This window comes from Rosa chinensis, chromosome 6 (genome assembly GCF_002994745.2).
Source record: "Rosa chinensis cultivar Old Blush chromosome 6, RchiOBHm-V2, whole genome shotgun sequence".
NCBI classification, from domain to species: Eukaryota; Viridiplantae; Streptophyta; class Magnoliopsida; order Rosales; family Rosaceae; genus Rosa; species Rosa chinensis.
The window spans coordinates 7,652,938-7,666,554 of NC_037093.1; the positions used below are offsets into that span (position 1 = coordinate 7,652,938).

A 13,617-nucleotide genomic window follows, 5' to 3' on the forward strand; every position below is an offset into this window, starting at 1 on the left:
GGTCGTAATTCAGTAATTGGGAATTGGGAATTGGCGAATGGGTTGATGAATGATGAATGATGACTTGAATCACTTGATGTTGATAATTGGGAATGGGTTGAATACTGTTTAGGGTGAGGTCGTAATTCAGTATTTGCGAATTGGGAATGGCTGAATGGGTTGATGAATGATGAATGATGACTTGAATCACTTGATGTTGATAATTGGGAATGGGTTGAATACTGTTTAGGGTGAGGTCGTAATTCAGTATTTGCGAATTGGGAATGGCTGAATGGGTTGATGAATGATGAATGATGACTTGAATCACTTGATGTTGATAATTGGGAATGGGTTGAATCGGTTGATGAATTGTGATGTGGTGTTTGATGTTTGGTGTCCAGATTCCACATAATTGGGATTTTAGTGATGTTTTTTTTTTTTAGATAAATGATAATTGTTTATATAAGCTTAGGCTATTTAATTTTGCATAATTGCATATTTACATAACTGATTTCCATCTTGCTTGTCATTTGTCAATTGGTAATTGTTATAATGAAATATATGTATATATATTATAGGTATTGAATAAAATGACGGATCGCCGAAAACCCAAACGGTATAAAAATATTCTTTCATGGTTTACAAGTGATATTCCATCAAGTGGTAGTGGGAATGAAATCGGGAGTGGGAGTGGGAGTAGAAATGTGACTGAGAATTCTGTGAATGATGTTCCTATTAATGATTCTCCACCTATTCCACTAGAAGAGTGTCGTGATGAAAGAATTGAGATGGCTTCAAATTTTGATGTTACTTCTCTTGAGCGTGATCCTGGAATACGACTTCCAATATGTAAGTATCCTTTGAATGAGCGTGACAATATTCGAAGAGCTTATGTGGTCTTAGGACCGTATCAACCTCAGTTAAGCAAGTATCAATCTTCTTTTGATGGAGGTCAAGGTCGAAAGTTTAATGCCAAATGGTTCAGAGATTGGCCTTGGCTTGAGTATTCCGAAGAGTTAGACAAAGCATATTGCTACCCGTGTTTCCTCTTTGATAGTTATCCATCCCACCATCCAGCATTCACTGAGTTTGGGTTTCAAGGTTGGAAGAATGTTATGTCCAAACAGTCTGGCATTCTTGCTCACATGGGAGGCATAAATTCCCCACATAGTGCTGCCATACACAAGTGGGAGACACTAAGAAACCCATCTAAGTATATTGAGAGAGTGATTAGCACACAGTCATCACAAGAAGTAGCAAATAACCGACTCCGGCTTATTACTACTATAGAGAGTGTAAGGTTGTTAGCCCACCAAGGATGTGCTTTTAGAGGGCGTGATGAATCCATTGATTCATCCAATGGTGGAAATTTCAATGCAGTTGTGAATTCTTTTGGAAGAATGAATATAGAAGTTCAAAAAGTCTTAGAAAATGCTCCTGGAAATGCCAAGTATACTTCTCCAGAAATTCAAAAACAAATTGCCAATATTTTTGCCAACAAGGTTAGAACCAAAATTCGTGAGGAAGTGGGAGATGCCAAGTTTTGTATCCTAGTTGATGAAGCAGTTGATGCATCTAATAAGGAGCAAATGGCTATCATTCTTCGATTTGTTGATTGTTATGGGTTTATTAGAGAACGGTTTTTCAAAGTTATTAGTGTTGTAGACACTTGTTCTCAAACTTTGAAAAATGAGATATCCAAAGTTCTTGCTCAATATGATCTTCAGGTAGAAAACATGCGTGGCCAAGGATATGATGGTGCTAGCAACATGCGGGGTGAATTTAATGGTTTACAAGCTTTGTTTCGTGAAGAGTGTCCATCTGCATATTATGTGCATTGCTTTGCTCATCGCTTACAATTGACTTTAAATGCTGCAGCTAAAGGGGTGCATGATATTTGGGAATTTTTCTCTACTCTGAACTTCATTGTAAATTTTTCTTGATTCTTCTGCAAAACGGCATTCAGCGTTAAAAGTTATTAGAGAAGAAGAAATTGCAGAATTAGTGGCTGCCGGTACACTTGGTACAGGTAGAGGGGCTAATCAGGCTTGCACTTTGCAACGTGCAGGAGCTACTCGTTGGGGTTCACATCTTCGATCTATATCAAGTTTGATTAAATTATATGGAGCCACCAGAACAACTCTTGCAGAATTGGTTGCAAACGGACCAAATAAAGTACAAGGAGAAGCAAAGAGTGTAGGTAAGGCTATGATGCGTTTTGATTTTGTATTTTGCTTGCTTTTGATGCATGATGTTATGAGGATTACTGACTTTCTTTGTCAGTCATTGCAAAAAAAAGCCATAGACATTTTGAATGCTCTAAACTTTCTTTCAATAACAAAATCAAAACTTCAAGATATGAGAGAAGATGGTTGGGATAATTTGATTATGAAGGTTGCATCATTTTGTTGTGAGTATGATATTATTATGCCGGATATGTCTGCTCCTTACAAGAAAGGTATAAGGGCTTGTGAACAAAATATTACAAATGAGCATTATTATCGGGTCAATATACTTAATGCTGTCATAGATTTTCAATTGGCAGAGCTGGATAGTAGATTTCAAGATAATTCATTGGAGCTCCTTGTTCTTAGTGCTACATTTGACCCTCGTGATAATTTTGTTTCATTCAAATCTGAAGATGTTAGCAATCTTGCTTTGAAGTTCTATTCTCAAGATTTTACATCATCTGATATGTTTGCTGTAGACATGGAGTGTGGGTATTTTCTAACAGATATTCAAAAGGATGCAAGATTTTCCAAGACAAATTCTGTGTTTGATTTGTGTCGGCGGTTAGTTGAAACAAGAAAGTCAGCATTCTTTCCTATGATTTACAGGTTGATTTGCCTTATTTTGACTCTGCCAGTTTCTACAGCAACAACAGAGAGAGCATTTTCATCTATGAACATTATAAAAAGTAGACTTCGAAATAAGATGGAAGATGACTTTCTTGATGATTTGATGGTTCTCTACATTGAAAAAGAGTTTGCTGATAGGATTGATAATGATTCAGTGATTTCTGAATTTGAAGTTAGTGGGCCTCGGAGGGTACGGTTTAGTTAGATATATGCTTGTAATTTGTAATTTACGGGGTTTTGGTTTTATGTCCCCCCCCCATTGTATGTTTTGAATAATAAAGGCGTGAGGATGAGCCTCCCATTGGGTTCCAAACCTCAAAAAAAAAAGAGTTATGCGCAAAATATTTGTTAGGCTAAAATTAGCCCAACCCTTCATACAATCCTGGCTACGTCCCTGGGTACAAGCAAGCAGTTTAACGTTGAAGAGCTTGAAATACTTTTGGGGGCATACTTTGGGCAAATTGATGGCACCCTAAACAATCTATCCACGGTATATCTTGAAAATCATTCTATCACAAGTTAATTCCAAAATGACTAAATTGCAGGATGAAATCAGCTGTCCCCAATTACATTATCTTCATTCTGTCCTCATGTATTCATTGGTCCACAAAGAATAAAAAATGAAACAAAAGATTAAGTGTAAAAGTAAAATGACAATTGGAATTAGTCTACTCATTTCATTTCATAGCCCCTTTATATAGAGATAGAATTACAATGGAAATATCGATTAATATCAATTACAATAATGATAGTAAATACTGATTGTGATGTGATTGCAATTCCTTGATTCCTTTTTCGTCTGTTTCTTTGACGAAGGCACATAATGTGTTTTTCCTTTAACACCCCCCTTGTGCCAAGTCAAAGATAAAATGGTGCATGAGTTGTTGCCTCACTAAAAACATTGCCAAATAACAATAAAAACTCTGTGGGACAAAAAATACACCTTGGTCGAAGGAAAAGAGCACAACGCACCTTTTACATTTGAGGATGACATGTGTGTATTAGACTCCCCCTGACGTCTACACCTCCCCCTGATTCTTACATTAATCAAGGGAGCTTGGAAAGTCTTCGCATTCCTATGCTTTTCACATGTTTCTCAAATATGGCCTTAGACAATGATTTGGTGAACAAATCTGCCTCATTCTCCTCAGACCTTACTTGATTCACTTGAATCTTGAGGAGGGCCTGTTGTTGCTTATTGTAGAAAAACTTTGGCGATATGTGTTTTGTATTATCACCCTTGATATATCATAGCTTCATTTGTTCGATGCAAGCTACATTATCTTCATAAATGCAAGTAGGATTTTCAGTGGTAGAACTCAAACCACTTGTCCCTCGAATATGTGTAATGATAGCTCTTAACCATACACACTCACGAACTGCCTCATGTAGAGCAATGATCTCTGAGTGGTTCGAGGAGGTAGCCACAAGGGTTTGCTTGGTTGATCTCCATGATATCGCTGTGTTCCCAATGGTAAATACATAACCTGTTTGGGAATGACTTTTATGTGGGTTAGAGAGGTACCCAGTATCAGCAAAACCAACCAAAACGTCATTTGGGTTTCGGTGTAGTGAGTGGCGCTTTCGCCATTAACATTTCCTTTAAGGATTGCAGTTCCATCTGCGGTCCCTCTTGTCTCTCTGTAGGGAAAGAATAGTCCCAAGTCAATGGTTCCTTTTAGGTATCGGAAAATGTTCTTGATACCATTCCAGTGACGTTGCGTTGGCGCTGAGCTTAAATCTAGCTAACAAGTTCACTGAGAATACAATGTCTGGTCGAGTACATTGGGCTAAGTACAATAATGCTCCTATTGAACTTAGATAGGGAATTTCAGCTCCCAACACCTCTTCGTCATATTCCTTTGGACGAAATGGATCTTTCCTTGCATCCAAACTTCGGCCGATCATGGGAGTGCTAGCAGGATGCACTTTGTCCATGTTAAATCGCCTGAGCATCTTTTGGACATACGCAGACTGGTGGATTAGTATTCCACAAACTTCGTGTTCTAGTTCAAGGCCGAGACAGAATCGAGCTTTCCCAAGATCCTTCATCTCAAATTCAGATTTCAAGTAGCTCGCGGTTTCTCTTATTTCATCAAGAGTACCTATTATGTGCATATCATCGACATATACTGCTACAATTGCAAATCCGGAACTTATTTTCTTTATGAATACGCAGGGGCATAATTCATCGTTCTTATATCCCTTCCCAATCAAGTAGTCATTTAGACGGGTATACCACATCCGCCCGGATTGTTTCAATCCGTAAAGTGAGTGTTTCAACCTAATTGCAAACGCACTCCATGGTTTAGAGTCACTTGACTTGGGTAATGTAAGGTCATCAGGCACTTTCATATATATCTCTGAATTTAGATCCCCATAGAGATACGCAGTAACCACATCCATGAGCTGCATTTCCAGTCCTTCGGAAACTACTAAGCTAACTAAGTAGCGGAACGTTGTAACGTCCATTACAGGAGAGTATGCCTCCTCGTAGTCAATTCCAGGGCGTTGCGAGAAACCTTGCGCCACAAGGCGAGCCTTGTACCTCAAGACTTTATTCTTCTCATTACGCTTTCTGACAAAGACTCATTTATGTCCTACAGCCTTTACACTTGGTGGGGTTAGCACTACTGGACCAAATACCTGTCTCTTTGCCAGAGAATCTAGTTCTGCCTGGATTGATTCTTTCTATTTAGGCCAATCTACTCTTTGTTGACATTCTGCAACAGAGCGTTACTCTTTGCTAATAACGTGTAAAAGTAAAATGACAATTGGAATTGGTTTACTCATTTCATTTCATAGCCCCTTTATATAGGGATGAAATTACAATGGAAATATCGATCAACATCAATTACAATAATGATAGTAAATACTGATTGTGATGTGATTATAATTCCTTGATTCCCTCTTCATCTGTTTCTTTGACGAAGGCACATAATGTGTTTTTCCTTTAATATTAAGAAAATATTTTCTTAATCTTTGTGGACCAATGAATACATGGGGACAGAATAGGAATAGTGTATTAGGGACAGCTGATATCTTAAATTGTAGACCACATTTTGACAAATCACATCTGGTTGGTTTTTAGGTCCCTATGAGTATATCACTTTTGCAAATTTTCAGTAAAATTAATGATCGTTTTGGTACCGAACTAGATCGACCTCACTAGGAGGCCACCCTCCCGGCCTGATCAAGTAGCTTCATAATTAGACTTGTTGTATACTAGAATAGCTTTTGTACATTAGAATAGTACTTTTTTTTTATCCCACATAGAAGATGAGGGAAAGAAGGGAGTCTCCCTTACCTCTAAAATTCAATACTCCATACTGTGAACTTTTAAGTGGATGTAGCCATCCCAAAATGGGTGGTGAACTACTATACATCTTATCTCTCTCTCTCTCTCTCTCTCTCTCTCTCTCTCTCTCTCTCTCTCTCTCTCTCTCTCTCTCTCTCTCTCTCTCTCTCTCTCTCTCATTCGAAATCACACCTAATATTTGGCACCGTTTGTGGAAATCCGAGCAAATAAGCTTCATTCGGTCAACTTTGGTGGACGTATGGTCACTCTTCAACAGACGCAAGAGAACATTCAGTGAAATGATCACTAAAAAAAAAAATCTTCAGCGGATACCAAAAAAAAAAAATCTTTGGGCAAGCAAATTGGTCAGGACACCCAGACATCTTATTTGGTCACCTGAGTATCCTCTTCCGCCAAACGGACACACCTTTCCCCATGGGAAAGAGACCTCGTGGGTCTAGACTCCACGAGTCCGCGAAACAAGACCAGTTCATGTCCGCCGCTAGGGACAAGTTAACAGGCCCACGGCCTCCATTGATCCGGTAAGTAACCCCTAACGCATGGGCCTTTAATATTAAGGTCGCAACCTAATGCCCACATACCCCATACCCCCCCTCCCCCAAAAAAAAAAAAATAATAAAAAAAAAAAAACAATTTTCCCGACATTAAAGTTTTTATCTGCCGAGGAGTGGGGAACTTCTCGGAAAGCCTAACAAGCTAGTTCCAACAAAATTCTAGGTGGACGACGCACTTGCTCTAGTTATGCTTGATATACGCTAAGCATAATTAGCAACGGATACGTTCATGCATCATGGCATAATCTCCAAGCTATCCACTCATGCATCATGGTATGCTCGATCTTTATGCTCAACCCTACGACATCGTTTCCGAGCTTTGCAGTCATGCCTCATGGCACCACCCCCTAGTTATCCGCTTATGCCTCCTCGGCATAGCGCACATTAATAGAAACATCGAATTCTTCTACCATCGTTGTTCCAACAATTGACTTCTTTTTGTTTTCCATTAATGCGACCTAACATCAAAACTAACATAAATTTTGATCACCTTCTTTGCTAACTAAAGACTTTGGGGACTTGCCTCCTCGACCCTACAATACATATCATCATCATATGCATCACACATTTATGCATTTTATGTATCACATACACTATCGTGCATCACTCATTCATACATCATATGCACCATTGTGCATCACGCATAAACACATCATACGCACTTCATATGCTCGGATAACCACGTACATTTTTTTACCCATGAGTTATTGTCATACACACTTGACATCACTTACATATATGCACACACCACATACACATACTCATACATATCACATGAGTCACCCTACACATTAAGCATTCTACATGCACATGTTTTTCACTTTTTGTAGGTGATCTATGCCATTTGAAGACATTTTTTCCCTATGACACCACCTTTAGAAAGAGGCACTTCTTGATTACAGAGTTGGGGGACTAGTAGGGGCGTCGCCCGATTGTCACTCATGCTTGTTGACATTAGGATTACAACTGCCCAATCAAGAAGTTCCTTTTGCTTGGGGAATTCATGGATTTGTTGAGTATGCTTCTAGCATAGCTATGTCACCAAGCATAATTGACACTCTTTTCGTGGGCCCACGAGCCATGGTTGTGCCTGATCGCTACTTGGATTCTGAAGACCAACATACGAGCTACTTAGTTATGGTGGAAGCTGGCCAAGACCTCCTTGGGAAGCTACCCTCTCGAGCTCACCAAGTAGCTTCATAATTAGACTTGTTGTATACTAGAATAGCCTTTGTATATTAGAATAGCACTTTTGTATGCCACATAGAAGACGAGAAAAAGAAGGGAGTCTCCTTTACCTATAAAAGGGGACTCGACACACCTAGATAGCATTCACTACTGTATAGTATAAATTTTCAAGTGGATGTAGCCATTCCAAATTGGTGGTGAACCACTATACATCTTGTATCCGCCCCCCCTCCTCCCCCTCCAAAATCACGCTTGAACAATATTCACATCGTACTACCCCTCGACTTCTTTTACGTTCACTCTTCAATTTGTTCTCAAACTTTCCTTGTTTATAACACATGTTGTCTTTTCTAGAGATGTCATATGAACCTCTATGTTTTTTTTTTTTTTTCTTCTTCTGAGAATGACACTGAATACCAAAACCTGCCATTTTAGCATAATTGTTATAGAAGTCATATACTTCTTGAAGTGAATCAAATATCTGGTCAACTTTTGCTACATATTCCTCTACTACTTCAGGGGTGTAAACACAGTTAGAACCATTTTCATTTGTATGTTCCATGAATCCATCAAAAGGATTTCCAATTTTAATGTCCTCGTCCATTTCAACAACAAATAATTGGGATATTGCTCTGAATAACAAATTAACAAAAAATAGCAAATTCCAGATGCACCAACCTATATATTCAATACTAGTCAATTAAATCTCTCTCTGCGAAACCTAGTGTTTCATTTGTGGAGGAAGCGACCTTATTTCACGCAGACTAAATAGCGACGTATTTCCGACTGTGAGGAAGCAGGTCTATCCTCCAATCGAGGAGGCGGGACAAGCAACATCAATAGTTTAGGTTTGTAGAGACAATGGCATAGGCTGTGGTGTTTTTGGACTGAGGGTTTGGCGGCGAGGTTGTTTGGCTCCGATTGCGCGGTGGTTTAAAGGTTGTGATTGTTCAAAGTGTTGGGTTGTGGTGGTGATCGGACAGAGGTTCTAGGTGGCAGGTTCAATCTTCACTGTGGCGGCATCAGGATACTACAGATTGGGTGCTCAAACGAGGATTGTTGTTGTGCGAGATTAGGTTCTCGAGGGTCGCAACGGTGATAGGAGCGGTGACTTTAATGAGGCCTTTCTGATTGTTACTTTTTGGTTTCTAGGTCGGGGTCCAAGGAGGCTTTCTCCTTAAACCACGATGATGGTGGAGGATCGAGGTTGGTCGCTGGATTGGTGACATGATTTTGGGCCTCAACTCGCCCGGGCTGCAGCAATGTAGCCTGGCTAGGCTATCCCACTCTATGTGCCCTTTTTTTTTTTTTTGGATTAGGCTCCTCTAAAGTGAGAAGGTTGTGAATTTACGTAAATTTCATTAAACCTGCCTCTCCATCTAATCTAAAGGTCATTGCAACTGACACGTCACTCTTCCATCAATTTATGATTTTTCATCTAAACCCCCATTGACTCTGCCGTTAACTTTTAAAAGAAAAGGAATTGGGGATTTTGATAACTCACTTAAACAGACTTTTGGTCATATGCAATAGTCTCTTGCATTCATGAATTAAATAAGAATTCAATTATAGTTTCAAATAAGCAGTTTTATTGGAAGAACTTACATCCATAGCTAGGGCATTCATAATCTTATCAGGGGGATTCACAGTCCAGCTACGTTTCATATTACAACTTACTGTATCAGTAGCAATCAAATAAGCTACTTCATTATTCCTACGTGGGATGCAAGAAAACAACACCATTTAAAAGTTAGATGCTAAGACTTTGATATCAATCAGGACAGCCTCAATAGAGGCATCAGGTTCCAGCTACCTTGCAAATATTCAATCACCATTTTAGCATTAGTTTCCATCACAACCTTCTTCCATCCTCCTAGAAGACATCCTCCCAACCTATCACGTGATACTAGCTTTTCCAATATAAGTACAAAATCACTCAGAAAGCCTGCTGCATCCACCTCAAAGAAACTGGTCTTCATGATTCCTCACCATCCAACTTGCACGACTCCACCTAATTTTACTTCTCCAGGTACCGTCTGAATTGCACTCAAATCAGTCAAAGTTAACAAGAAACAAAATATCACAAAAAGGAAAACTGAAAGCTTGCCAACCCTAATTATTAAATGTATGTGATCCATTAGGGTTCATGTTTCTAAGTAGGGCTGGAAATCTATGATCGAGAAACCGATGGTGAAACCAACCGGACTGGTAGCAATACCGATCAGCTCGGTTTCATTTCTGTATTTTTTGGAGTACCAAACTGAAACCATATCGATTATATTGGGCTCGGATCGGGATCGGATTGCGCTTTTTTCATACCTTTAAGTTACAGACCCGGCCCTTTAATCTGCTCCAAATCGATGCAGGCTACAGCTCGAGTCATTTGACTGGGTTATTTGACATTTCAACCTAAAAAAGGTAGCCTCCTCCGCTCTCAAACAATCAAACAAGTCAAATCTCCTTCGCAATATCACGATTCCATTGATTCCATTCAAATCGAAGAAGTTTTCACTGAAGAAGTAACTCAAGTAAGAAGGCTCTGATTTGATTCCATTCCTTTGCTCCAATACATCTACAGTTTCACCGAAGGCTTTGATTTGATTATCAAAGGGAAAGTTAGGAGTAAGTCTGATTCTCTATCAATGGGTTTTGATCTTTTTGAATTTCGAATGATTATCAGTTTATTAGATTATGAATTTTACATTTTGATTGAATATGATTATCATTTCATTTCATTTTTGACTTCAGTACTTTGGCTTATTGATGGTTGAGAACTTGATATTATGATTAATTGATTACTGAACTAGAAGTGGAATTATGATTATCAGATTAGTCAGATTACATGAAGTCATGAACTGTCATTAGAATTTTTTTTTTTTTTTTTAAATTCCAGTTAAGAAAAAGTAAGAATATGGGTGAAGTAGGCAAAGAAGGAACAGACCAAGCAGTGGTACCTCTCCCTCAGTCCAGCTTGGTTGTTTCGAGCAGTGGGACTTCTCCCTCAGTCCAGCAAGCTGAACAAGACGTCTTCCTCAAAAGCAAAGGGAACGAATGCAACTCATGCAAGTGATGAAGTTGTGGAATTTGAAGATGAATCTAAAAATTCTGGTTCTGATGACTCAAAAACAAGTTGAACTGGTGTACCTTGTTGGCTGTTGCTGATTTTTAATTTTTATCATTTCATGAACTGTGCTCAATCTCATTTTCAGTTTATGACTTTATGCTTTGTAATGGTTTCAGCCTTTGTGCAATACTTATATCTATGAGTTTATTTTTGGGTTGTAATAGACTAATAGTAAGCCTTTTGCTGCAATACCAGTTTATTTATTAGTTTATGTTTGTGAGTTTAGTAGCCTTTGTTTTCAGGTTGTGACTTTATGCCTTTGTGTGCTTTGTGATGAGTTTTTAGCAGCCTTTGGTAGCAGTTTATGTTTGTGAGTTTAGCAGCCATCAGTTTACCAGTTTATATATCAGACTATCAGTATATGAGTTTATCAATTTATGTTTGTGAGTTTATAGCCTTTGTTTTTAGTTTATGACTTTATGCCTTTGTGTGCTTTGTGATGAGTTTAGCAGCCTCTGTCTTCAGTTTATGACTTTATGCTAAGGGTCAGTTGTGCTTGTACTACTTATGCAGGAAAAATCAGCATTAATGCTTGCATTTATTTGAAACTTCACAGATTTTTGAAACCAGAACTGGTGTACCGAATGGTACCAAACTAGTACCGAACCGATCGGTTTCGGGATGGTTCGGTTTGAAATGCAGTTTCATGAAAACTGAGCCGGACCGAACCGACTCAAACAATCGGTCTCAGCTTCGGTGTGCCTTATTTACCGAGTTGATCCCAGCACTAGTTCTAGGTAATCTGAAGTCTGGAGTCTTCAAGGTTCACAAAATCCTCAAATTTCATAATCGCTCTAGTGAAATGGAAAAATAGTTGAAAATAATATTGTCGAAATTTTCGTGGAGTTGGGAAGATTCCAAGTTCGTCATGGTGGTGGGTTTTAGTTTGCACTCCTCTTGTCGTCAATCTTGAACGCAGAGGAGAAAAGTTTGACGAGAAATCCCAATTTTTTTTTTCTAAATAAAGATCAAGAAAAACAATAAATGATTGGGCACAATCTATGTCCATCTTAATAACTAATTATAATAATACATGGATAAAAGAAAAATTCTTAGATTATCTTGCAGCAACATTGCAAGGAGACACTTTTCTCTGTCTGTTTTTTTTTTCTTTCTAGGCGCGTGTTAAAAAAAGAGAGTTATTTTGACTTTTCTTTCCATTAAAAACCTAGTTTTATCATAGCAGGGTAAAAGAAATAATTTCCTTACTCAATTACCACTAAATCTTTTTTTTCTTTTTTTTTGAATAGAAGTTGATTGTTATTCAATAAATCAACAGCCAATTGGTCATAGCTTACAAAGCAATCCGGCAAGAAAATCCGGTAAAACCTATCCAAGCTAAAACAAACTTTTAAAATCACTGGGAAGCTCACATTTAAGCGAGTCTGCCCAAGCATAAGAAAGTTTCACCTCCTATGGAAAGAAATCATGCATTCAACTAGCCCCCACTTGCTAGTCACGCAATTGTGGTACAAGCAAGAAATTAGAAACATCATAGAAGACTCATAGAAACTTAATCACACTCAAACAGGCTTAAGACCCCAAGCAAAGCAACTAAACAATAGCTAGCTCCTTCCCTTGCCAGTTGGAGCTGATATTTGCACCAACAATGTTACCTTCAACTTTCTCATTACTCAAAGTACGCTTATTCCTTCATCCAACAAGATGGCCTTTCTTCTTTAGAGCTATCCCCAGTGAAATCGGAACCTCCACCAACTGACCAAGCTGAAATTTCGGAGGAATGAAAGCCAACCTAGGCTTAAAACTGTTCTTTTTCACACCCAAGGGCTTTTCTGCATTTAGCCCAGTAGCAACAAGGCCCTCTATATTGGCCCCACCATCAGAAAACGGCCCAAGACCATGCAGCCCCAGCCCCGTCCCATGCAGACTAGGCCCAAACCCATGCAGACCCGGTCCAAGGCCATGTTGACCCGTCCCAGTCAACTTAGCGGTCAACCCTAATTCAAAATTAGGGTTTCCCGCTGAATTTTCCGGAGTCCACTTGCAGCCATAGCCGCAGTTCCTACTACCGGCTCCACAAGCGAATGCTTCCCTTCCAGCTCCGACATCCCTGCCGACACCGAACGAGTCAACCTGGCCCACCAGCTACCGCCACAGAAGCTAGGGATTTCGGCACAACCCTATGGTCCATCTCCAGATTTTCACTACCCGACGCCGCCAGCGGCCACGCCTTCCCCTCTAGTCTCCGATCACAGATCCCCCCTCCATACCCGAAGAATTCACATGACGTACAAAGGCCATGGTATTTCTCGTATTGGAGCTCCACCCAGACCGAAATAGTCAGCGAAAATTCAAACTTCCACCGAGCCCATATCCGCTAGCCAACGTCTTAGATCACACGAGTCCTCTGGACCGTGTCTTTCCTCTGCACTGCCCCCTGGTCGACTCAAACGAAAGACTCCAGAGCACAGCCAATCAGCGTCAGCGCCTTCTCATTGCACATAGCTATTCGCAGACCCTTCACGGCCACCCAAACCTCAAGATTGTGCAGCGCTGCTGGATCGAGAGCCGAAACACCGTCATACTCAGCCAGCAGCAACATGGAATTGTTGTAGAACCATGGACCTTGTTAAA

At 39.6% G+C, this 13,617-nt stretch overlaps 1 protein-coding gene across 2 annotated transcripts; it reads left to right on the forward strand.

Moving 5' to 3' along the window:
- The first annotated feature begins 1,110 nt into the window (after positions 1-1,110).
- Positions 1,111-3,170, forward strand: LOC112170733 (zinc finger MYM-type protein 1). 2 transcript variants are annotated; one of them, XM_024308042.2, is made up of 2 exons: positions 1,111-2,008; positions 2,048-3,168. In XM_024308042.2, the coding sequence occupies exon 1, from the start codon at positions 1,125-1,127 to the stop codon at positions 1,920-1,922; it is 798 nt and encodes a 265-aa protein (XP_024163810.2). In that variant the 5' UTR covers positions 1,111-1,124; the 3' UTR covers positions 1,923-2,008; positions 2,048-3,168. The 2 variants fall into 2 exon arrangements, with proteins under 2 accessions (XP_024163810.2, XP_040363778.1); XM_040507844.1 differs by having other exon boundaries at positions 1,136-2,008; positions 2,048-3,170.
- The last annotated feature ends 10,447 nt before the right edge of the window (positions 3,171-13,617 follow it).

Bases quoted from the DNA above. Each gene is read 5' to 3' on its own strand.
- LOC112170733 (XM_040507844.1), top strand. From the start codon at position 2,188: ATGATGCGTTTTGATTTTGTATTTTGCTTGCTTTTGATGCATGATGTT.